The 26,513-nt window shown below is 49.2% G+C and overlaps 1 protein-coding gene across 1 annotated transcript; it reads right to left on the bottom strand.

The window, feature by feature from the left end:
• Positions 1–1,079: 1,079 nt before the first annotated feature.
• Positions 1,080–3,448, bottom strand: FZD9 (frizzled class receptor 9). The gene has a single exon (XM_060259158.1). It carries the CDS (start codon positions 3,398–3,400, stop codon positions 1,613–1,615), a length of 1,788 nt encoding a protein of 595 aa, XP_060115141.1. The 5' UTR covers positions 3,401–3,448; the 3' UTR covers positions 1,080–1,612.
• Positions 3,449–26,513: the final 23,065 nt, after the last annotated feature.

Genomic DNA, 26,513 nt, shown 5'->3' with positions numbered 1-26,513 from the left:
CACACAAATACACACTCAGCAGCTGGCTCCTTCCTGGCCACAGGCCAGGAGCTCTCTAGGGAAAAGCGCGGGGGGGGGGGCAGATCTTAGCTCTTAAGCAGCAACCAGGGACCAAAAGGACAGATGCAAGAATCCCCCCTTCTCCCCCGGACCTGTTGCTAAGAGCAGCCCAAGAGCGTCACGGCTGGGATAATGCCTGGCTCCTTCTTGGCTACAAGCGGCGGCGGCAGGGAACGGGAAGCGGATCTCGGCCCTCGCCTTGAACCTCTGATCCCACAGCCGCAGTCAACACACCAAGGAGGGGTGACACATGCTAGGAAGTCGGCCAACCGGCCGTTGGCTTGCTTTGCAGAGTGCCCGGGGAGGGGGGAGAACCCAGGCGTGTGGCTCAGCTATCCAAAACACAACTCAACACCCTCCGAGATGCCCACGCCCTCCCTCCTAATTGCCTTTGGCTCATCCTTCACCAATGCGTTGAGGATCTTGCTGTCCTCCCATTCCATGTCCCCGGCGTCTGCTCAGGTCTCCAGAGGGCAAAGTGATCTGCCCTGGGACGGTGCCTCTCTCTCGGTCAGCACCTCGAGGTTGAGCCTGGCAAGGCCCTGAGACAGCTGCTTCTCTGGACGGACGGCAAGCCCCCACCCCGCAGCATACGAGGCTGAAGGTCAGAGCACTGGCAGTGCTGGGGGAGGGGGGCGTGTGTGGGATGGCTCCTACAGCCTTGGCACAGCCAGCTCCACTTTGTCACACTCCGGAGGGGCTAAAAATATTTTGAGAGCCCTCTGCCCTTGGCCTCAACTGCTCGTAACAACTTGGGCTATCGTTCACGCCGTCCGGGACAGAAAGCTGTGCTCCCACCTGGCCGAACGGGCTAACCTGTTACCCACCCCCCAAACACCCACCATCGCCAGCGCTGGAGCAAAGAGGCTTTGAAGACAGCCCCCACCCCCCACCCCCAGATCTCTATGGCCGTCCTCCAGTCCTCACCCCCTCCTCCTCCTCCCCATTCCCCCTCCCCCCTCTTTTGGAACAGCTGTTTCCAAAGCCTCTTGAATTCTTCCAAACAGCATCAACCTCCATTGAAATAACACAGCCAGGATTTATTGGGATATTTTTGGTTCCTTTTCCATTTCTTTCAGCTAATGATTTTCTTTCTTTTTTAAAAAAAAAAAATCTAAAATAAATTACAGAATTAAATAAACTTGGACAAATCCTCTCCCTTCTCACCTCCATCGTAAAACATTAGAAAAATTACTGAGATTTTGGCAACAGGGACACCCAAAACGACGACGACGACGACAACGCGGTTAGGAAAAGAACAGCTACATTTAACAGAAGGAGGAGGCAGGGCGAGCGCAGAAGGGTGATGTCTCTCTGCTAAGCATCCTCTTTGGCCTCCCCGAGACAAAGTCAAGATAAAGCGCTCCCCCACCCCCGCCTGACCCAGGTGCACACATACAGCGACCCATGAAACCTTTCTATCGCCTCCCATCCTCGGTTCCCGTTATTCCCTTGCTTGCTTTTGTTTAAACCTGCTAGAATCAGAAATTCCCAGCAGTGGAGACGTTCCCTTGCACCTGGGAGATGACTCTTGTAGGGATTTGGCCTGCTTTCAGACATGAGTCGGGTTGTCCAGGTAAGGGTCTGTCTTGGTCATATGCAGCATAACTGTCGGAGCTTTGTAATGACAGTGCGCCCCAGGGCAGGTCACCCCGCTGCACGGCTTCCCCCTAGTCCTCACCCCCAGTTTCCTATTGCACAAGCTCTGCCAGGTCTGCAGGGTCTTGGAACTCCACACCCAGACCCCGCTGGTGATGCCCACCACCAAGGACATGAAAATCTTGAGCATGAAGATGGCCACGGTCGGCACCGAAGAATCCAAGGAGCAGTCCACGCCGCGCCGGCCAGGGAAGGCTAAGCATTCATGCTCCAAGGCCCGAAGGTGCCAGTAATCCATGTTCAGCCGCTCATAGAAGTAGCAGACGATGACGCAGGTGGCTGGGACGGTATACAGGATGGAGAAGACTCCGATCTTCACCATGAGCTTCTCCAGTTTCTCTGTGTTGGTGCCCCCGGTCTTCATGATCTTCCGGATGTGGAAGAGGGCGACGAAGCCCGTCAAGATGAAGGACGTGCCAATGACCAGGTAGCAAGAGAGCGGGATGAGAACGAAGCCCGTCAGGGCATTGATGTCCATGCTCCCCACGTAGCACAGCCCCGTGAGCTCGTCGCCCGCCACCTTCCTCATGGTGAGGATGACGATGGTCTTCATGGCAGGGACGCCCCAGGCAGCCATGTGGAAGTAGCTGCTGTGGGCTTCGATGGCCTCGTGGCCCCACTTCTTGCCGGCCGCCAAGAACCACGTCAAGGTCAAGATGACCCACCAAAGGGAGCTGGCCATGCCGAAGTAGTAGAGGATGAGGAAGACGATGGTGCAGCCCGTGCTCTCCAGCCCTTCCTGGATGATGTACAGCTCGCCGTTCTCCCGGTCGCAGGCGATGTTCTCCGCCCCGGCCACCGAGCGGATGATGAAGGCCACCGAGTAGACGTTGTAGCACATGGAGAGGAAGATGATGGGCCGCTCGGGGTACTGGAAGCGGTGAGGGTCCAGCAGGAAGGTGAGCACGGTGAAGGCGGTGGAGACGAAGCAGAGGGTGGCCCACACGGCCATCCAGATGAAGGCAAAGTCCTTGTCCCGCCGTGACCAGTAGACGTCCACCCCCGGGGAGCAGCGGGGAGCGCAGGAGAGGCTCTTCTCCACATACTGGAACTTGTCGGCATTGCTGCAAGTGCCCATGGCGCTGGGACCCGGGCGGCCTTCGCCAGCAGCAGGCCGAGCCCGGGGTGCCACGGGAAGCATGCCCTGGCCGCGGTGGGGCTCGGCCGTGGTGGCGTTCTCGGGGGCCTCCATGCAGAGGGCGTGCGGGTCGTTCTTGGTGGGCAAGCGAGAGCAGTCCAGGGAGTCGGGCCAGCCAAAGTGGAAGTGCTCCATGATGGGGGCGCAGCGCTGGCGGGCCTGCTCGCACATGGGCCGGCAGGCGGGGATGCTGCTGGACACCTGGTCGGTGCACATGGGCGCGTAGAGCGAGCAGAGGAAGAAGCGCAGGTGGCCGTGGCAGCCGTAGGCCACCAGCGGGGCGAACTCCTGGAGCTTGAGCGCCGCCTCGGCCTGGTGCTCGTGGCCCAGCAGGTTGGGCATGCGGGTCAGGTTGTAGCCGATGCCCTGGCACATGGGGATCTCGATGGGCTGGCAGCGCCCGCCGCCCCGCCCGCGTTCCGCCTCGTACCCCCCGCCGCCCAGCATCTCCAGCGTGGAGCCGGCCACCACCAGCTGGCACAGCAGCGCCGCCGCCGCCCGCAGCAGCTGAGCCGGAGCGAGACGAGGAGGAGGCGCGGCCATGCCTGCGTGCCCTGCCCGCCTCACCACATCGCACCTGCCGCCGCTAGCTCCGCCGCCGCGCCATGGCGCACAGCCCCGACTTCACCCGCCATGCGCCCCAGCCGAGGCCGGCTCTCCGCTCGTGGGCGCCGCGGCGCGGCTCAGCTACACCCCCGGGGGGCGGGCCAGGCGCCGCAGGGACACACCCACCGCAGGGCGGGGCGGACGGCGGCGCGCAGGGCCTCGCCTCCGAAGGGGAAGGGCCCAGGAATCCTGGCCGCCGGCGGCGGCTTGCCCAACGAACAGCCTCCGAGGCTCAGCCTGCCCGGGACGGCGCGAGTCATGGTCCGCTGCCTTGCAGTGGCTCCGGTGCAAAGGCGAGGGGGGCATGCGTGGCCCAGGCGAGCCCCTCGCCCGCCTCCTTTCCACGCGTGCAGCCGGTCGGGGGATCCGAGATCCCGCGGGCCACAAAGGCAGGCGAAAGCCGAGTTTGGTGCCATCGGAGAGCTCCTGCGAACAGTTCTGCGGTGGGGAAGGTCACGTGGCCAGACCTACGATGCCATTTCGGGCTGGTTGAAGGGCTTCCCTCGGGCCAAAGAGCTTCCCTTTAGGATGCGCCCTGGCTCACTCGCTGGAGGCGTCTGGAGTGTGCCATTTCTTCGACTAGAAGCCAGGCCTGAATCGGTGAGGCAAAGGTGGCGGGCGGCTCCTAAACTGACAGGATTCCTTGCCCCCCCCTCCCCCCGCACAACAGCGCATTCCTCGCCGTTTTGGTAAACACAATTTTTTTGTAGTGAAGAACCTACGCTGAGCACCTAAGAACTATTTCCCTAAGCAATCACCCACACACACAGCAAGAGGGTGCATTATACAAAGGAAAAAGGGAGGAAATTGAGAAGTTTTGGGGAAGGGACACACAACTTGAAATCCTGGGCTTGAGGTCTGGAGAAGTCCAAGGTGGTGGGGGGAGGGGGGGAGAAGCCTGCAAAACAGTTGCAGGGGTGGTCAGGTAGTGGGTGCATTCTTCATCACAGAGGCCGGAATTTAGCAAGCTTCCATGCTGTGACAGTGCATTAAAGAAGCATTATCTTCAAATGGTTCCATGTATCTATGTCCACCACCTGGCTATCCGGCTGTTGTGAAGATCCCCATAACTGCTATTGGGGCTTGCACAAGGCAATTCCGAGCTACAACATGCCTTATGTTAATCTGTGAGAATAATATATGTGTATTATGGGGAGGTCATTCAGAGGTTCTGCCATGTACTCTGAATACTGCACTTGCTTTGGAAAATAATTTCCAAGTGGAACTGGCCAGTATTCTTACACACACACACACTCTTCAAGTCACATACACCCTTTTGGTGCACGGTGGGAGGGCTTCTAGTGTCCTGGCCTCACTCGTGGACCTCCTCGTGGCACTTGGATGTTTTGGCTACTGTGTGACACACAGTGTTGGACTGGATGGGCCACTGGCTTCTCTTACGTTAAGTCTTTACACACAAACATATCAAGGTATGCAGTCTCTCCCAGGTTTCCGGTGACCTAAGATCCCTCTGGGAAGTGTTGCAGCTATCTGGCACAGAGCAGCAACCAGAGAGACTTCCCTTGAAACCTCTTTTTTCCAAAATTAATTACCCCCCCCTCCCCAAACTCATCACAATCAGGGTGCAAGAGATGACTCCAGAAGGGGAGCTAGAAATCCTATGCACAGCTTCCCCCCTCCCACCTTCCCGGGAGGGAGCCAGCATCTTTAATGCATTAGGGAATCTTTGGAAAGGGCTTTGAAGATGAAACGCTCTCTGTTAAGTGAAGGGATTATTATGTATGTGGCACACGTAGGCGCATACCAGGGAGATGCGGGGATCAGCTCTGCAAAAGCACGTAATAAACAGAATATTTAATCAACAGCCAGCTTCCCCACCCCCTTACCCTCCTCAATGGACATAAATATGCCTGTGAAAATGGGCGGCTTCCCCAACCCCTTAACCTGTGCAGCTGAGGTGAGAAGGGGCTTCAGCCCCCCCCCCCCACATTGGTTTGTCTTTAAGTGGCAAAGGAGGGCTGAAATGGCTGACGAGGCCAGGCACAGCTTTCCAGGATCCCTTGGCGGCGTTCAGAGTCCCTTCCCTCCTGGTCTGGAAAGACAGCTGCCAATGGCTGGCAGCCGTGACCACCTGGCCCTTTCTTGTGCTGCCAGGCCTCCCCCTGGGGTGCCAAAGGAGGTGGGCGTTTCATTGTGGCGCTTCTGCAGCCAGGCTGTCCAAAGAGACATTCCAGGGATTCGGATTCCCTGCCCTTGGAGATCTTCTGGCCAGAGAAGCAGGTGGGGCGTTCAGTCTTCCTCCCTCCGTCTCCATTGTCCTGAAGAGGCGCAGCCAGCTGAAGAGCAACAGCTCCTTTGCTCAAACTCTCTCTGGCCCGGGAGATTCATCGCCAAAGGTGGTTGTGAATGGCAACCAGCCCAAAAGGTTTGCAGTGAATTGAATGCTGCCACGGGAGGATGTTCGGTTTGATTGATGGTGGTGGAAGGTGCCATAACAGCTGACTTATGGTGACCTCTTAGGGTTTTCAAGGCAAGAGATGTTCAGAGGTGGTTTGCCATGGCCTGCCTTTGCATAGCAACCTGGTCTTCCAAACCAGGGCTGACTCTGCTTAGCTTCTGAGATCTGATGAGATCAGGGTAGCCTGGCCCATCCAGATCAGGGTTCAGTTGGATTTAGTAGTCCTCAAAGTTTTATTGCACTCCCTATTTCACCCTTCTTGCACTCCCTTCTTGCAACTCTTATTGCACAGGTTTGGTCTCTTCCAGATTTAAGGAAGCTCTTTCCCTGCACGGCTGCTAAAGGAGCCAGTTCCAACTATTTGAGGGTTAGGGGAAGACTATCTGGGCACACTCCAAACCTGGCACTTTTAAACTGCAATTACTGGTGAGCTGGTTGGCATTGCTTTCCTGGAAAGGACATTGCCCTGTTGAAGCAACCCTGGCAACAGCCTCCTATTGTATGCTTGTCTCTGCTGGCATTTTCTTAATTTTATCCCTTGAGAAAGAACAGATAGAGCTGGATCCAGACTAACCTTTCCACAATTTGAAGGCACTTCCTTTCCTTACCCCCAGCAAAGAGCTTTATTAAATCAAACAAAATTAACCATCACATTTTCAGCAAGGGTGAAGAGTATCGTGCAGTAAAATATGGTAAATAATAATTTGTACTATTATACTATTAATAATCTTGCCATATATAAACGCTTCCCAAATTTTATTTTGCGCAGTTGCGTGGTTGGTAAGGCTTATCTCTCCATTTAGTGGCAATCACAATTCTAGCTAATGCCAAAAGGTATGAGATTAGCATAAATGTTGACTTAGTACCGTTAAAAGTTGGCCAAAATCTGAGGACTGTTTCCAGTAGAGCAGGGACTGGAATCTCTATTATTATCATAAAGGTAAAGGTAATCCCCTGTGCAAGCACCAGTCATTTCCAACTCTGAGGTGACGTCGCATCATGACGTTTTCACAGCAGACTTTTTACAGGGTGGTTTGCCATTGCCTTCTCCAGTCATCTACACTTCCCCCCCAGCAAGCTGGGTACTCATTTTACCGACCTCAGAAGGATGAAAGGCTGAGTCAACCTTGAGCCGGCTACCTGAAACCAGCTTCCGCCGGGATCAAACCCAGGTTGTGAGCAGAGAATCTAGACTGCAGTACTGCAGCTTTACCACTCTGTGCCATGAGGCTCTTTATCATTATCATATCTTTATCATTACCACAGACAGCACTTGTTTCCCTCTCTGGGAGAGAACTTTCCCTGCCTCTCCCAGCCCATGGATCTCCTCGAAAGGCTGGCCCTGGGGAACAAGGGACCCTCAGGAATGGTTGGAAGAGCAAACTGGACGTCTGCAGCAGGAAAGGGGGAAATGGGCTGAAATGACACCTCCCATTTTGTTAGCAGACAATTTATTCAAGATCCAAATCAAAGGCTTGGCTTGCCACGCAGGTAACAATGGAGGTCAAAGGGAATTTAAAAATGGAGGTCAAAGGGAATCCTGCATGGCTGCTAAAGAAGCCTTTCCTCGCCTGATTGTTCCCACCAAGTGGTGGGAACAAAACGCTTCCCTCTCCCTGCAGAAACATGGCAAAATGCATACAAGTCCTGCAAGCAGCAATTCCAAAATAACAGAAGTGAATTTCAAAAGAATAATAAGTCAAGCAGGCAACCAGGTTCACTGCCACTATCAAAATAAGCAAGAAACCATGCTGGGGGGGGCGGTGTGTGTGTGTGTGAGGAAACTGATGATGGCCGAGAAGGCTATGTGTGAGACAAACATACATATATTTTGTAAAGAAACTGCACAGAAAGACCTTGAGAGACAAAGGAAAGCAGCCTCCTCATGCCCTTTTTTTTTCAGGCTGGCTTGCATCATCAGCAGTCGAGGAGGCTCTTCTGAAGTGGGGGTTGCATATTTGAATGCAGTCCCCAAACATTAAAGGAAGGTCCATGCCAGCGAGAAGAGGGCTAGCCTAGCTTATTTTCTCAACTTTTTTTTTTAACAGGTTGGAGCATTCCACACATTTGATTCCCCCACCTGCAGCCTCTGTTGTTAGTACTTTGCAAAGGGCACGTCAGACGAGGTCTGTCTTTGCCCTTTCAGTTCCTGTAAGACAGGGGTGGCCAAACTTGCTTAACGTAAGAGCCATGTAGAATAAATGTCAGATGTTTGAGAGCCGCAAGACATGAACAACAGATGTTTGAGGGAGGGAGGAAAATAGACCGGGGGGGAGGGAGAGGTGGAAAGAAACCAACTTTAACTTTAAATGCATTCTCCAAGTTGCCAGCTGGCTTGGTGTGGAGAAGCAATTTAAAGAGACTGATGCCTTCTCCAAGCTGGCTGATGGGGTGGTAGAGGCTTTGAGAGCCACATGTGTGTGGAAGAGCCACATATAGCTCCCGAGCTGCAGTTTGGCCACCCCTGCTATAAGAGTACATACCCTGTTTTGTGCCCAGCTGTGAAGCAGGGCTAAATGGGAACCTTCTCAGCTCTACAGCCTGGTTGTGCATCCCAGGCCTAGTCCTACAAAGTGTGAAGCCACAGAAACTTAGAGCCAGTATGGCAGAGCAGCTAGGATACAGGACTTGGGGATATTCAGACTCAAATCCTTGAAAAGCCATGAAGTTCACTGGATGACCTTGGGCCAACTGCTCTATCTCTTTCAACCTAGCCAATACAGAAATAAAAATGTAATAGATATCCCTAGTTCAAATCTTACCTTAGGGACAAAGAGAGGGAGAAGGGAACCCCATATACATTGTCCTCTGGGACAGCTCTCCCCCAATTGCCACCGTCCATCAAGGAAGGAGGAAAGCCACTGTAAGGCCAACCCCCTGATCCCTGCGTCAGTGAGCCGACGGGTCAGTAACCGATGGTCGACCCTGTTGAACGTGGCTGACAGGTCTATCAACATCAGCACCGCCACGCCGCCTCGATCCAGATGCTGCTGCAGATCATCCACCAAGGCAACTGAGGTCAGTGGGAAAGAACCAGCTGAACATCACTGGGCCAAGGGAGGCCAAATTGAAGAACACAAGGGAACGGGCCTTCTCTATCGCAGCTCCACACCTGTGGAATCAACTTCTGGACGAAGTGTGGGCCCTGTGGAGTCTTGAGCAATTCCGCAGGGCCTACAAGACTACTCTTTTTAAGATGGCCTTCGCTGAATGCCGAGTTAATGATAGATTCGCTGCTGTTGTATTCCTCCATCAATTTATTAAAAACCTGAAATTTAGCACCATAAATGTTTTTATTTTTAATTGGAATGTTGATTTAAACGATGGTTTTATAATGTAGTATTTATTGAATTATATGATTTTATTGTATTGTATTGAATTAATACGTTGTGAGCTGCCCTGAGCCTGCTTCGGCGGGGAGGGAGGGATATAAATAAAAAGTATTATTATTATTATGAGTTCCTTTGAGAAAAGGGGGTGTACAACATATGAAGCTGCCTTATTCTGAATCAGACCCTCTGTCCATCAAAGTCAGTATTGTCTTCTCAGACTGGCAGCGGCTCTCCAGGGTCTCAAGCTGAGGTTTTTCATACTTATTTGCCTGGACCCTTTTTTGGAGATGCCGGGGATTGAACCTGGGACCTTCTGCTTCCCAAGCAGATGCTCTACCACTGAGCCACCGTCCTTCCCCTAATGTGATAGACGGGATAAACTAAAGAGATTGAGAGCGCCTCTCTGAGCTTGCGCCGAATGACTTTCTGCTTGTGCAAAGAGGCCCCCATCAGCAATCACAACCTGCCTTGGCGAAACTCAAACCCAGCAACAGCACTTTAAAGACCAACAAGATTTCCAGATCCTTCCAGTATGGTCTTTACGGTGCTACTGGGTTTGAATCTTCCTCTTCAACTGCAGACTGACAACAGCGACCTACCTGAAACTATCCTGGAAAGGTTTCTGAAATCTAACATGACAAACAGCAGTGTAGAAATTACTGCTGTGAGATTTCTGGTTCTTGTTGGATGCTCCTGAAACTGCTCTTCAAGAAGGGGAAGACCTCTGAAAACCATTCTCTGCTTCACAAGCATCTTTGCTGAAGACCTGGTGTGAAAAGGACCCCTTGCCTGCCAATTGCCCCCATCGTCATCATCACCACCACCACATTAACATATATGAACATTTGAAGGTGCCTTATACTGAATCAGACCCTCGGTCCATCAAAGTCAGTATTGTCTTCTCAGACTGGCAGCGGCTCTCCAGGGTCTCAAGCTGAGGTTTTTCATACTTATTTGCCTGGACCCTTTTTTGGAGATGCCGGGGATTGAACCTGGGACCTTCTGCTTCCCAAGCAGATGCTCTACCACTGAGCCACCGTCCTTCCCCTAATGTGATAGACGGGATAAACTAAAGAGATTGAGAGCGCCTCTCTGAGCTTGCGCCGAATGACTTTCTGCTTGTGCAAAGAGGCCCCCATCAGCAATCACAACCTGCCTTGGCGAAACTCAAACCCAGCAACAGCACTTTAAAGACCAACAAGATTTCCAGATCCTTCCAGTATGGTCTTTACGGTGCTACTGGGTTTGAATCTTCCTCTTCAACTGCAGACTGACAACAGCGACCCACCTGAAACTATCCTGGAAAGGTTTCTGAAATCTAACATGACAAACAGCAGTGTAGAAATTACTGCTGTGAGATTTCTGGTTCTTGTTGGATGCTCCTGAAACTGCTCTTCAAGAAGGGGAAGACCTCTGAAAACCATTCTCTGCTTCATAAGCATCTTTGCTGAAGACCTGGTGTGAAAAGGACCCCTTGCCTGCCAATTGCCCCCATCGTCATCATCACCACCACCACATTAACATATATGAACATTTGAAGGTGCCTTATACTGAATCAGACCCTCGGTCCATCAAAGTCAATACTGTCTACTCAGACTGGCAGCAGCTCTCCAGGGTCTCAAAGCTGAGGTTTTTCACGTCTATTTGCCTGCACCCTTTTTAGTTGGAGATGCCAGGGATTGAACCTGGGACCTTCTGCTTACCAAGCAAATGCTCTACCACTGAGCCACCGTCCCTCCCCACCACCACCACCACCATCATTTTTGAATCACCCAATCCCTGCTTATGCAGGGCTCTGGGCAACGTAAAAGAAGAAGACTGCAAATTTATACCCCACCCTTCTCTCTGAATCGGAGACTCAGAGTGGCTTACAATCTCCTATATCTTCTCCCCCCACAACAGATACCCTGTGAGGTGGGTGGGGCTAAGAGGGCTCTTACAGCAGTTTCCCTTTCAAGGACAACTCCTGCGAGAGCAATGGCTAATCCAAGGCCATTCCAGCAGCTGTAAGTGGAGGAGTGGGGAATCAAACCTGGTTCTCCCAGGTAAGAGTCTGCACACTTAACCACTACACCAAACTGGCAAAAAAGGTAAACCCTGTGCAAGCACCAGTTGTTTCCAACTCTGGGGTGATGTTGCTTTCACAATGTTTCCATGGCAGACTTTTTATGGGATGGTTTGCCATTGCCTTCCCCAGTCATTTACCCCAGCAAGCTGGGTACTCATTTCACCCACCTCGGAAGGATGGAAGGCTGAGTCAACCTTGACCGGCTACCTGAAAACCCATCTTCCGCCGGGATCCAACTCAAGTCATGAGCAGAGCTTGGACTGCAGTACTGCAGCTTTACCACTCTGCACCACAGGGCTCCTTCTCTGGGTGATGTACAACAACATATATTACATTAAAACAGTGTTAATTAAAATACCACAATAAATTACAAATACACTTGAAAGAATATAGCCAGAAGCAAATTCTCTTCCTATGAAACATTTTTCAATGACATTCACCATAGAGATGATGAATTGGCTTGTTTTTTAACAAAAGGCTTCCTGAGTGCTCTGTCAGTCCACCCCAGGAGTGGCCTCTCGTGTCTTTCTCTTCCTCTACTGCTCCTAATCTCAAGGTTTTGGTTAGCTATTAGAGTAGTCCCCGTGTCTGAGTCTCTCCAGGGTCTTGTGGGCTCTCCTGTCAATTGCCAGCAGCTTGCAAAATTCCCACTGCCGAGACATCTGTTTGCACCAATGTGACTGTGCCCCACTGTTCCTTTGGTCCTACCTTTCAGTCAATCAGCACCATAGAACTAAACAAATATTCCACAGGGAAAAAAGAGGCAATCTTGCCATTTGCTAGTTTATGGTCAGCTATAGTCACACACTCTAATGCTTTAGAGAATGCCTTGCTGGGGGGGTGAAGGGTAACAGCTGCCTGCTAAGATGCTCCCAGAGAAAACAACAGCCCGCTTACATTTAAATGTGTTTTTCTTTATTAATTTACATCATTCGCACCCTGCCTCTCTTCTCAAAGTAGCTGACATTTTATCCCTACAACTTTGTTAGGTAGATTAGGCTGAGAGTGTGTTGACAGGCCCAAGGTCACCCAGTAAACTTCCACAGCAGAGTAGGATTTGAACTTGGGTCTCTCAGATCTAGTCTGACAATGTAACCACTGCACCGCATTAGATGATCTGTCTGGCAATAATCAAAGATCAGTTTGGACATCTAGACATCCAAACCACAACTTTGTTGTTGTTCAGTCACACAGTTGAGTCTGAGTCTTTGTGACTCCATGGACCAGGTCACGCCAGGCCCTGCTATCTTCCACCATCTTCCAAAGTCCACTCAAATTCATGTTAGTTACATCAGTAACACGGTCCAGCCATCTCATCTTTTGCCATCCCCTTCTTTTGCCTTCTGTCCTTTCCAGCATCAGGGTCTTCTCCAGTGAGTGCTCCCTTCTCATTTGGTGGTCAAAGTACTGATCACCCTTTGTGTGTGTCTGTGTGTGTTTTCCGACTTGCTGTTTCTCCCAGTGGAAGGAAACTCCAGAGAGATTTATAGACTCCAGTTCCTTGCAAGGAAAAAGCACTGGAAATGGATGTTGCCTTTTATAATACTCAATTTGGAAATTATACAGGTCAAAGAGGTAGCAAACGTGCAAACACTTAAGCAGTGCTAGTCTTAAAGCTATATGAAAATACTTTAAGCTTCTGCCAAGTAGATCTTAAACCATTGTTAAGTTTTCCCAGGGCTTTTTTTGTAGCAGCAACTCCTTTGCATATTAGGCCACACTCCTCTTATGTAGCCAATTCTTCGAGTGCTTACAGAGTTCTCATTACAGGGCCTTGGAGGATTGGCTACAACAGGGAGGTGTGGCCTAATATGCAAAGGAGTTCCTGCTACAAAAAAAAGCCCTGGTTTCTCCCCCTTCTATCTGGTCCAATTCAGAGCACCCTCAGTCCCAGGCCCTGCAAACCAGTTTCACAGCCTCTTCACCCCTTGTAGGAGACAGTGTGAACTGGGCATCCAAACGACCAAGGAACCTGCTGCCTCGATTGCTCACTGATCAGGCCACCTTTGCAAGGAAGTCCATGTAGCCTGGGTGTGTGTGAAGTGCTATCAAGTCACAGCCAACTTATGGAGATCTCAGCCAGCGGCTTTGGAGGTAAGTGAGAAGAGGGGGTTGGCCATGGCCTCCCTCTGCAGAGTCTTCCCTTGAGGTCCCCCTTCCAAGTACCAACCTTGCTTAGCTTCTGAGAGCTAATAGTTTGGCTTATGCAAATAGGCCGCAGTCTGCCTACCTATGGATATTGAATATATTTTATACTGCTGATACTGAATGTAATTTATACTGATTCTTTATTGAGAAAAAGCATGGTGTTTTTTGCTTGTAAACGAGCCCCTTGGCACAGAGTGCATGAGCTCTCTGCTCACGAGCTGAGTTTGATCCCGGTGGAAGCTGGGTTCAGGTAGCCGGCTCAAGGTTGACTCAGCCTTCCATCCTTCCGAGGTTGGTAAAATGAGTACCCAGCTTGCTGGGGGGAAAGTGTAGATGACGGGAAGGTAATGGCAAACCACCCCGTAAAAAGTCTGCCATGAAAACGTTGTGATGTAACGTCACCCCAGTGTCAGAAACGACTGATGCTTGCACAGGGGACCACCTTTACCTCTTTTTTTTGCACTTGTACTTCTCTGGTTCACTGTGTTTCCCTTGCTTAAGCTCTTTACCTATAGATACTGGCATCTCTTAACAGCCTCTTAACAGCATCCCTCTGACAGAGATTTCCCTGCCTGGTTGTCAGAAGAACAACCTTTCTTAGCCATCTGCGAACAAGGACAGAAATAAAATCTAGTTTGTCACAAGCTTTCTTCTCAACGGCAAGGAAAGGAAAGGTCCCCTGTGCAAGCACCAGTCGTTTCCGACTCTGGGGTGATGTTGCTTTCACAACGTTTTCAAGGCAGACGTTTTTACGGGGTGGTTTGCCATTGCCTTCCCCAGTCATCTACACTTTCCCCCCCCAGCAAGCTGGAAACTCATTTACCGACCTTGGAAAGATGGAAGGCTGAGTCAACCTGAAGCCAGCTACCTGAAAACCCAGCTACCGCCGGGGATCGAACTCAGGTCGTGAGCAGAGCTTAGGACTGCAGCTTTAACACTCTGCGCCACGGGGTTTCTATTTCTCAGTGGCAAAGGATACTGTAAATTTCATTCAGCAGGTGATACCCTGGGCTCTTTCCCCTTGGTAGTACAATGATCATTTTTGCTGTCTTTCCATGCTATTCCAGATACTGCTTGAGAACCATGCCAACAAACAAATCATAGCTTAAGTTACGCCCTGTTAAGAAGACAAAGACTCCTATTACTTAGACATGGGGCTGTGGCTCAGTGGTAGAGCATCTGCTCAGCATGCAGAAGGTCTCCGGTTCAATCCTTGGCATCTCCAGTTTAAAGGGATCATGTAGTAGGAGATGTGAAAGGCCTCTGCCTGAGACCCTGGAGAGCCACTGCCAGTCTGAGTAGGCTATACTGCTCTCGATGGACCCAGGGTCTGTTTCAGTATGACAGCTTCATCTCTTCAGATATTCCCAGACCTGCAGTATCTGCCACTTAAGGCCAAACAAGATGCTGGCATTTGGCACATATCAGGACTTGGGGTCCCTGGACCAGACTGGTATCGTGTTACTGCCTGGAAACAGCTCCCAAGCTTAACAGGGCCCAATTCGGATCAGGATTGTGGTGCTAAGGAAGAAAGGGCTTTAGCATTCCTCTTCCTGCACTGTTTTTCCAAACTGAAATGGCCCTAGGGCTGTGCCATTTATCCAGCGGGGGCCATTTTGGCTCAAGAAAAACTGCACAAGGCAAAGAAGGCTGATGCCCCCCCCCCCCAGTGCTGCCATCCCAATCCAAACTGTGCCTGGGCACACTTGGAAACTTTATTTCCTGGTGGGAATGTTTGACTGTAACACAACATGAGCTGGGTCCGGGGACTGCCATGGCTGAATCATGCCAAATGTCATGTCTAACTCAGCCCTTAGGCAGGTATTCTAAGCAGGGTTATTCAGGATCCTACTTAGGAGTATTCAATGGGCTGCATTCCCTGGAAACTGTTCTTAGGATTGCTCTGTGAATCTAACATTTCCAACAGAACTGCTGGGTACTCCATCAGCATCAAATTCCCAGTCATTTCTTTAGTCACCTTTTAGAATTTCTACCCAACACCTCTTGAGAACTATGTCAAGAAACAAGCCCTTGCTTAAGGTAAGCCTTGTTAAGAAAGACAGTGATCCCTGTTGCCAGGACTTTTTCTGTAGCAGGAATTCGTTTGCATATTAGGCCACACACCCCTGATGTATATGCAAAGGAGCTCCTGCTACAAAAAAAGGCCCTGCTTGCTTTCTCCCACCAATGTGTCACCTCCCCCCCAACACCCCCCCAGCCCTGCTCGCTCTTTCCCCAGTATTTGTTGCATCTCCATCCATACTCTTCTGAGACAGAATAGAAAGGGAAGAGTTAACGGCAAATGGGGGGGGGGAGTCATGAAGTTGGGGGGGAAACTATACAAACATGCCTTTTAATTTAATTTAGATTTAATATGTAAAACTGTTGCTCTTGGCCAGAGGCCCCAAGAGCAGTATGTGGTTTTTGAAATCAAGGGGCATTTTTTAAACAGGCTATTGGGAAAGGCCCTCGAGTGCAGGGCTCCGTGGATTCAGAACATCTTCCCTTGGACCTCCTTCAAAGAAGCTGCTCCCCAAATCCGCCGCAAGGATGCCCGGGGGGGCAGAGTGAGGACGCCTGCCCAGCCCTACTCCTGCTGTCAAGCTGCTGCTAGGCCCCTCTGATCTGTCTCCAGGTGTTAATTGTATTTCCTGACTGATGCACCTGGAGAAGAGACATCCCAGAAGGAAGCGGTGGAGGAAAACGTGGAGAGCAGCCATCCAAATTGGTTCCTGTTGTTACCTGTATACGCCTCCGGCTTGCGTGGGAGTATCCTGTTGTTAAACAGTAACAGGTACCTCCTAGGGTAGCGATCCCCAATGTGGAGCCCATGGATGCCACGGTGCTCACCATTGTGTTTCCTGATGTTTTTGGATCCTCGCGGATCAAAGGAAGGGAGTGGAACCAGACAGACAAACCAAGAAACTGCAAGTTACTCCCTACAAGCTGACCGGCTAGCAAGCATCTGAAATCCTAGATAAGTGCTTCACAGCTTATCTCAGGGGTGGCCAAACTTACTTGTTAAGAGCCACATAGAATAAACCTCTGAGAGGCACAAGACATGAACATTAGATGTTTGAGAAAGGAAGGAAGGAAGGAAGGAAGGAAGGAAGGAAGGAAGGAAGGAAGGAAGGAAGGAAGGAAGGAAGGAAGGAAGGAAGGAAGGAAGGAAGGAAGGAAGGAAGGAAGGGAGGGAGGGAGGGAGGGAGGGAGGAGAGGGAGGAGAGGGAGGAAGGAAGGAAGGAAGGAAGGAAGGAAGGAAGGAAGGAAGGAAGGAAGGAAGGAAGGAAGGAAGGAAGGAAGGAAGGAAGGAAGGAAGGAAGGAAGGAAGATGGGGAATGTGAAGGTGGGGAGGTGGAAAGGAAGCCACTTTAACTTTAAATGCATTCTCCAAGCCACTGGCTGGCTTGGCTTGGAGAAGTGATTGAAAGAGACAAATGCATTCTCCAAGCTGGCTGACAGGCTTCGAGAGTCACGCAATATGTGTGAAAGAGCCGCATGTGGCTCCCGAGCTGCAGTTTGGCCACCCCTGGCTTATCTGTAGGCAGAGACTTTCCTTTGTCTCTGATCTTGGCAAACCTCTCTGGGTGACCATACAGGGAGAAAATCCTCCCCAAAACTACACGGCAAAGCACAACATTGATCCTGTCTGCAATGGCAAATATTTTGCTTGGTGATGCCCACTACCCTTTCACAAATTCCAAAAAGATCTGCAAGTGCAACAAGTTTGTCCTAGGCCAAGATGTTTGCTTCTTGGAGGAGGGGTAAATTAGATATTACACACAGGCTCCCAAAGAATGGTATTTGCATTTATGGTATATCTCAGTTTCTTACAATTTGGAGACATTTTTATTTGTTTTTGTGAGTGAAGCTGTGATAAAACTTTTAAATTGCACCTTCACCGAAATCTGGAAAGCTCTTCTGGGCCTTGGCCCAGCCTGCAGACCACCTGCTCGCCACCTCTGTTCTAGGGCATGCGCTCCGTTCAAGCAGTGCCTCAGTTCAATGTGTGCCTTCAAATGTGTCCCAGAATCCTTTGCAATGTGCCAGGATTCTGTGCCAGACATCAATCCAGACAGAAAACTCCGAAGCTTCTGCTCTAGAGAAACACAGCTGGCTTGCCAATGAGGCAAGGCATGCAGATGAAACAACCTGAAATTCCTTTCGGTGTAGACAGATGTTCTCCCTGGGATAATAACGGGCACTGAACTCTGGGTTGTGTACACACAAGATGGCTGTTCTATGCTTGCAAGCACAGTAACAACAGCCTGGTCTCTCGCAGGCTGGAATTGGTCCCTGCGCATCGGCCCCTGTTCCGCCAGGACTGGAAGACGTTCAGGGGGAAGGCCAAATGCTCTTGGTGGAGGGATAGATCACCTTTCTTTATGGCCCTGGAAGGAGATCCAATATCAATAGCCAGAAGAAAGGAGGCATAGAACTCGGACGAGGAGCCTGCCCAGAACCTGTTCAGGATGGAAGGGGCAGACGAAGGCAAAGTTGTATCTCAGGAAGCCGGGAGACTGTGGTTCCTGGCACCCTCCCCGCTTTCTCATTTTCTTCCCAGCAGATGAAGCTTGGAAATTGCGTGATGGAGGGAAGGAGGGAGGGAATAGCTGGCTGGAAAAGAATTCTGACAAATCTGTGCCCAGGCATACAGAAACCAGGAGGCTGAAGGAGCCCCTCTGACTTTAGCCAATCTGTAAATGCAAGCAGGGAAGCTGAGTGAGTCTGTCCTGTCTGCTTGACCCTGCGCACAGGCAGGCACTTCCCTGAAGCATTTGGAGAGGAGGCAGTGGAAGGAAGGGGGGCAGGCTGCCAGGCACAAGCCGAGACAGCAGGAGGATAGGACAGCCAGAGGGGGTAGCAGAGGCCAGATGAAGGAGGTCAGATGCCGGGAAGGAATTCAGGAAAGAAGGGATCCAGAATAAAGCTTTTTATTGATGTACTTATTTTACGTTATTTATAGTTTCTTACTTAGACGACACGGAGTGAATCAATCCAATCCACACAACGGGACCTTCAATAAACAATGTGACGTCTGGGCTGTAGAATTTTTTTAAAGGGGGGGGGGGGAAATCTGAATATTGGAGGCCAAAAAGGCTGCTTGTTTGTCTCCAAGCTAAGGTTGCCAGTTTCAGGTTGGGAAATACTTGGGAGATTTGGAGGATGGAGCCTGAGTAGGGTGAAGTTTGTGGAGGGGAGGAACGTTAATGGGGCACAATGCCATAGAGTCCACCTTCCAGAGTAGCCATTTTCTCCAGGTGTGCCGATTCTCTGTTGCGGGAGTTCAGTTGTAATACCAGGAGATTCCCAGCTGTTGGAGATTGACAACCCTTCTCCAAGCTCAAGCCAAAGGGCTGCGTTGGATCTTTATGCCCTATGGTTTGAGACCTAGATGGCTAAAGTTGCTATCCTCCAGGTGGGAGCCTGCAGACATACCATAATTACAATGATCTCAAGGGTATAGAGATTAGCTACCCTGGAGGAAATACCAAACACTTCATCAGTTTTTCCATTAAGTACATGGGAACCTGTTGTTTTACATCATCACCCTGGAGGAAATGGCTGCTTTGGAGGGTGGGCTGTATATACCCTGCTGAGGTCCCTCCCAAACCCTGCCCTTCCCAGGCTCCACCCCCCAAAATTTCCAGGAATTTCACAAGAGTTAGCAACTCAAAATACCTTAAGGACTTTTCCCCACTTAAGCCCAGAAGTTGAGACACTCAGTACAGGCCGTATTCTGATTGCTGAACAGAAGCAAATTAGGTGCCCATAAAGTCCAGAGCCTTTTCTGTTCTGCTGCCTTTGGAGCACCCCCCCCCCAAAAAAAACAACAACACCTAACCTGGTGACAAATCTGTTACCCTTTTTGGACCAGAATAAACCAATTTATTTTCTCAGCATTTTAAAGGACAGTTTTGCAGCACAGTCCTAAGCCCTGCATGCATGCAAGTTAAAATGCCAGCGCAGTGCTGATAAGAGTCCGTCAGGTCCCGCTGCAAAGAACAGACAAACCCAACTGCCAGGCGTGAAGACAGTGCGACTACCTTGGAGTTTGTGGCAATACACACACCCAATCACAGAACAGCATGTCAATTACGTATGTCCCTATGTCCACCCTGTATGGAAACAGCCAACAGATGCACACCAGCAGCACATGTGGTGGCCTGTTGTTGTTCAGTCGCAGTTGAGTCCGACTCTTTTCAACCCCATGGACCAAGTCACACCAGGTCCTCCTGTCTTCCACCATCCTCCAAAGTCTGCTCAAATTTCTGTTAGTTACATCAGTAACGCTGTCCAAACCTCATCTTTTGCCATCCCCTTCTTCTTTTGCCTTCTGTCTTTCCCAGCATCAGGGTCTTCTCCAGTGAGTGCTCCTTTCTCATTTGGTGGCCAAATATTTGAGCTTCAGCATCTGACCTTCTAGGGAACAGTCTGGGTTGATTTCCCTTAGGACTGACTGATTTGATCTTCTTGCAGTCCAAGGGACTCTCACGAGTCTTCTCCAGCACCACAGCTCAAAAGCATCTATTCTTCTGTGCTCAGCCTTCCTTATGGTCCAGCTCTCACAGTCATACATTACTACTGGGAATACCATCGCTTTGACTATACGGACTTTTATTGACAGGGTGATGTCTCTACTTTTTATTATACTGCCTAGGTTTGCCATAGCTGTCCTTCCAAGGAGCAAATGTCTTTTAATTTCATGGCTACAGTCACCATCTGCAGTGATCTTGGATCCCAGGAATGTGAAGTCTGTCACTACTTCTATGTCTTCCTCTTCTATTTGCCAAGGAGTGATGGGGCCGGATGCCATGATCTTAGGTTTTTTTGATGTTGAGTTTCAAGCCTACTTTTGTGCTCTCCCCTTTCACTCTCAACAAGAGGTTCTTTAGGTTCTCTTCACTTTCTGCCATTAGAGTGGTGTCATCTGCATATATGAGGTTGTTGATGTTTTTCATGGCAATCTTAATTCCGGCTTGTGCTTCATCCAGTCCGGCATTCTGCATGATGTATACTGCATATAAATTAAAAAAGCAGGGTGACAATATACATCCTTGTTGAACTCTTTTACCTTTTCTAAACCAATCAGTTGTTCCATATCCTGTTCCGACAGTTGCCTCTTAACCCTCATACAGGTTTCTCAAGAGATATGTGAGGTGGTCTGGTACTCCCATCTTTTTAAGGACTTGGCACAGTTTGTTGTGATCCACACAATGAAAGGCTTTAGTGAAGTCAATGAAGCAGAAATAGACGTTTTTCTGATACTCCCATGCTTTCTCCATAATCCAGCAAAAGTTGGCAATTTGATCTCTAGTTCCTCTACCTCTCCGAAACCCAGCTTGAACTTCTGGTAGTTCTTGATCTACATACTGCTGAAGCCTAGCTTGTAGGATCGTTAACATGACCTTGCTGGCATGTGAAATGAATGCAATGATGCGATAGTTTGAACATTCCTTGGCATTACCCTTCTTTGGGATTGGAATATAAACTGGCCTACCCACTCCCAAAACACACCCAGGAAAAGAACAAAGGAAAGACTGCACCTTTTGCTGTAGGAATATTGTAGTGTGCCTAATAGAGAGTCGTTTTAGTGTGAGGGCCAGTGGGGTGTAGTGGTTAAGAGCAGTGGACTAATCTGGAGAACTGGGTTTTGATTCCCCTCTCTTCCATCTGCATCTGCTGGGTGATCTTGGGTCAGTCACAAGTTCTCTCAGAGCTGTTCCTTCCAGAGCAATTCTGTCTGAGCTCTCTCAGCCCCTCCTCCTTCACAGGGTGTCTGTTGTGGGAAGAGGAAGGGACGGAGATTGAGAGCTGCTCTGAGACTCTGAGTGAAGGGCAGGGTGTAAATCTAACTCTCCACCTCTTCTAATAAAATGAGAGCTAGTCTGGTGTAGCAGTTAAGTGTGCAGACTCTTATCTGGGAGAACCAGGTTTGATTCCCGACTCCTCCGCTTGCAGCTGCTGGAATGGCCTTGGATCAGTCATAGCTCTCGTAGGAGATGTCCTTGAAAGGGCAGCTGCTGTAAGAGCTCTTTCAGCCCTACCCACCTCACAGGGTATCTGTTGTGGGGGGAGAAGATATAGGAGATTGTAAGCCGCTCTGAGTGATTCAGAGAGAAGGGCTTGGTATAAATCTGCATTATTATTATTCTTCCTCCTCCTCCTCCTCCCCTGGACAGCCAAACTGTATTACTAATTATTATACACTTCACTGATACCCTGCCTCTCTCTCCAGTGGGGACCCAAAGGAGCTCACGTTGTTCTCCTTTCCACCATTTTATTCTCCCATCAACCCTGTGATGTAGTTGAGACTGTGAAGTAGCTGAGGCTGAGCGTGTGTGTGACTGGCCCAGGGACATCCAGTGAGTTTCCACAGCAGAGCAGGGATTCAACCCTGGGCCACTATACTCCATATTACCCAGATATTCCCACAGCTGTCTTGCTAGTGGAAAGAACCCCAATGGAAAGCCCACCCCGAGGTTCAGTGAACCAAGCAACAGGTTTGTTCTGCAAGGTAAGGAGGAGTCAAGACTCCAGGATAGTCACAAGACAGCCCACAACTGAAGGCATTTTCGTCACCTCTATACATGTCTGAGCTCTCTGCATTCCTGTTTCCATGTAGGGCACAGAGAATAGTGGGCACAGAGAATAGTGTGGAGAATAGTGGGCACAGAGAATAGTGTGGAGTACTGGGAATTCTCCATTGGCACTGCTGTAGAAAACAGCCATGTATAGCAAGGCACAAAAGACAGCAGGGCTGTGAAACAGCATATGTTTAAAATGCATGGAATCTTTAGTTCTCAGGCCTTACGTACAGCTACCAGACAATCAATGAATGAGTTCCCATGAATAACTGAAATTTTGATCCATCACAGCCTGGTTACTTGGCCACTCACGCAGAACGGCAGTCCCAGATATGTATCGTTTTGCTTTGCACTGTCCCATGCATCCGTCCTGCCACTGGATTCATAAGGAGTCAGGACTTTTTTTGTAGCAGGAACTCCTTTGCATATTAGGCCACATCTCGCTGATGCAGCCAATCCTCCAAGAGCTTACGGGGCTCTTAGTACAGGGCCTACTGTAAGCTCAAGGAGGACTGGCTGCATCAGGGGTGTGTGGGCTAGTGGGCAAAGGAGTTCCTGCAACAAAAAAGGCCCTGCATAAGGTCATTCACTGATTGCTGTCTGCTGCTCTTCTTCCCAGCAACCCTTATTCTCCTCTTCCTCTTTGAGGAGCCTGCATATATGTTAGTCATGGAGGGTTGAAATGCCATCTTAAATAGTTTAATTCCTTTTATAGGTGGCTTTATTTGAACTACACTGCAAGCGACTTTTAATTTGTACAGAGGTTCTTCAAACATTTGCAATGCTTTTATATTCCTCTATTTTTATACTTTCTATTATATGCTGTTTTTATTGGCTTCTTGTTTTATTTTGTGCAGATTCTTTTTATTCTGGAAATGGTCTTGGGCAATTTGGGGAGGAAAGGTGCAGTATAGAATTCTATTAAATAAATCAGAGGGAACCTGCCCTTCACAGGTTCTTTTGACTGAACCAGCAAAAGCTTTGTCTGCGGCAAGTCCTTTGTATGGATAGAATAGCCCTCTGAAAACAGATTAAAATGGATAAAAGAAACCGAATTCCCTACCTGTATTTAAACTCAACCATCAAAGGATGGTGAAGTAAACAGGTATTTCATTGCTCTAAAGGAGAGAGCCGGTGTGATGTACTGGTTAGACCAGGATCTGGGAGATCCAGTACTGAATCCAAAATCTGTCCTGAGAGCTTGTTGGGTGATATTGGGTCACCCTCTCCTAGTCTACCCTGCCTCATAGGATTGTCACCGTGGAGATAAAATGGAGGTGGGAAGAACAACATTGTATGCTGCCTTGGGTCGCCATTGGGAAGAAACATATGTACGTTAAGTTTTGTCAAGTTGCAACCAATTTACACCAAGGGGCTTTCAAAGTAAACGTGAAGCAGAAGTGGTTTGTCAATGCCTTCCTCCGCAGAGCCTTCTTTGGTGGTCTCTTATTCAGGTACTGGCCCTACTTAGTTTCCAAGATGAAAAAGGAGAGTTGTTTTTTATACTCCACTTTTCTCTACCTTTAGGAGTCTCAAAGCAGCTTACAATCGCCTTCCCTTCCTTGGTCTACGGAAGATGAAGTAGTGAAATCTCAAATGATTAAGTGGGCAATTAATGTAAATAAAGAAATACAGATGGAAACTTGGGGATATTTGTGGAAGAATTCTATAAAGCTGTCGACGTGTCATAGTATTAAAGAGAACTGTTTTAAAATGACGTACAGATAATATACGACTCCTAAAAAGTTGGAGAAGATAAACAATAAGATGCCAGATAGATGTTGGAAATGTAAAAAACGTGAAGGTTCTTTCTACCATATGTGGTGGACTTGTGAAAGAGCAAAAAAGTATTGGCAGATGATTCAACAAGAAATTTCTAGGATCTTGGGATACGAATTTAAGAAAGTTGCAGAAACTTTTCTGTTGGGATTACAAATGGAAAAATTTCCAAAAGAAGATAGAACTATAATCTGGTACTTGCTTTCAGCTGTTAGGACACTGTATGCGCAGTTGTGAAAGCAAGAAAAAATACCAGAAAAATGGGATTGGATTGTAAAAGTTATGACATGGAGTGAAATGGACAAATTAACAAGAATTTTAAGAGACTATGACTTAGAAGTTTTTAAGATGGAGTGGAAAAGGTTTAGAAGATATGTAGAAAAAGAGTGGAAAATAAAAGGACATTGGACAGTTTTTGATAATGATTAAGTCTTAGAAGAAGAATATTAATCTTTGTTTTTATTAGTTAAGGGTACCTTTAAATTAGTATTTTAAGTAAATAACACCGGCTGGGATCAAGTAATGGGGGGGGAGGGGTGGTTAGAAAGTAATATATGGGCTAGATAAAAAAGTTATTAACAATGCAAGAAATAGAAATTGTTACCATATGTTACTAAATAAAATTGTTTTAAACAATCGCCTTCCCTTCCTCTCCCCATGACAGACATTCTGTGAGGTCAGTGGGACTGAGAGAGCTCTGAAAGAACTGATCTTGAGTGAACAGCTCTCAAAGAACAGTATCTGACCCAAGGTCACCCAGCAGGCTTCATGGGGAGGAGGAGTGGGGAATCAAACCCAGTTCTCCAGATTAGAGTCTGCCCCTCTTAAGCATGAAGTCACCACACGGCCTTCCCTCCCATTAGGAGGAAAAGTGGGACCTAAATAAATGCTGTAACTTCTTCTGGGGAAAGGAGAAATTTCCACCACTATGGGAAAGTCATCAAGCATTCACCCCTTGAGGCTATTGCTGACCCAACTCACTTCTTAGGACGGGGGCATTTTTGATCATACCAGGTCCAGTCAGCTGAAGAGTCAGCATCCGAGACCTTCCCTTGGCACCCCCGAGGCCAAGAGACCCATAGGAGCTCTGCTTCTCTAGGAATATCAGTTCCTGGTTTAGCTGTCAGCCTGGGGGAAACCCTCCCTCTGGTCCACCTCACCCTCATGGGGAGAGGGCATTCTAGCTGAAGCTAACAAACTCATTCAGATTGATCCTTGAGAGATAAAATTATCTTCCTCTGGAATTTTACAGAAATAGATGGAGCGAAAGGGCCGTGGGTTCAGGTTTCAAAGGGCTATCAGAGGCAACGCTGAGCGTGGAGCCAGGAGGCTTCAGGAGGGAGGGAGGGAAGGAGGGGTAAGTGGACACTAAGTATCCTGAAATATGGGATGCCCTCCCCTAATTATCAGGACATCCCTACGTCACTGAATCCCGTTTCAGATCTTCCAGCTTCATCCTGCTCTGGATCTTGGAACAGCTACAGAGACAGAAATCAACAGGCAAAGCTTTTCCTGTCCAGTTGAATCTTATCTGCCATAGGACAGGCCAGCTGTCCTGCGTTCTCCTTTGCTATGGAATGTGCAGATGCTGTCCAACCCCAGGTATTCCAGGATGACGCTGGAGCCCTTGATCTTTTCCCTACTGGGTTGAGTCTGCCTTAGCAACCCTATGAGCATGTCTAACAATGGAAACCTTTGAATCATTCATTAGACCCATTAGGATAAAGTCTCCTGTGCAAGCACCAGCCATTTCCAACTCTGGGGTGATGTCGCATCACGATGCTTCCATGGCAGACTTTTTTTACAGGGTGGTTTACCATTGCCTTCCTCAGTCATCTACACTTTATCCCCAGCAAGCTGGGTATTCATTTTACTGACCTCGGAAGGATGGATGAGTCAACCTTGAGCCAGCTACCTGAACCCAGCTTCCGCTGGGATCGAACTCAGGTCATGAGCAGAGCTTGGACTGCAGTACTGCAGCTTACCACTCTGAGCCAAGGGGCTTCTTTAGGCTAGAAGGCACTATATCCTGGCAGTTCCCACCCTTTATTTTATTTATATCTTGCCCTCCCCACCGAAGCAGGCTTAGGGTGGCCTTCTCAACATCCAGTCAGACAGCTGACTGGAGGTCCACTTTTCCAGAGTGACTGGATGCACTCTTCCCCATGCTCAGGCTCATCCCATACTGTTCAGTCCAACAATTAATATCCTCTTCTCAAGTCCCTGTTCTCTGTGCCCCACCCCCCACCCCCGAGCTCTTTCAGTGCTGGCACCTCGGCTTTTGGAATCTCTTCCCCCTTGAGGCTCACCTGGTGCCTACCTTATCCTCTGTTATACACTGCTGGGGTTTTTTTTGTAGCAGGAATTCCTTTGCATATTAGGCCACACACCCCTGATGTAGCCAATCCTCCAAGAGCTTACAGTAGGCCACGTATTAAAAGGCCTGTAAGCTCTTGGAGTGACTACATCAGGGGTGTGTGGCCTAATATGCAAAGGAGTTCCTGCTACAATAAAAGCCCTGGGCCAAAACATTTTACCCAGGCTTTTAACCAAGGGGTTCTTTCTTTTTTTTTTTAGCTGTGTGTATGGTCTGCTTCTGCTAGTGGTTCCATCAAGTCACAACTGGCTTATAGTGTGACCCTGTAGAGTTTTCAAGACAGAGACAAAGTTGGTTTGCCATTGCTTGCCTGTGCGTAGCAAACCTGGACTTCCTTCG

This window comes from Heteronotia binoei, chromosome 18 (assembly GCF_032191835.1).
Source record: "Heteronotia binoei isolate CCM8104 ecotype False Entrance Well chromosome 18, APGP_CSIRO_Hbin_v1, whole genome shotgun sequence".
In the NCBI taxonomy this organism is placed as follows: Eukaryota; Metazoa; Chordata; class Lepidosauria; order Squamata; family Gekkonidae; genus Heteronotia; species Heteronotia binoei.
This window is presented reverse-complemented; position numbering and strand designations above follow the sequence as displayed.

Coding starts and splice junctions, on each gene's coding strand:
- FZD9 (XM_060259158.1), bottom strand. CDS start 3,400: ATGGCCGCGCCTCCTCCTCGTCTCGCTCCGGCTCAGCTGCTGCGGGCG.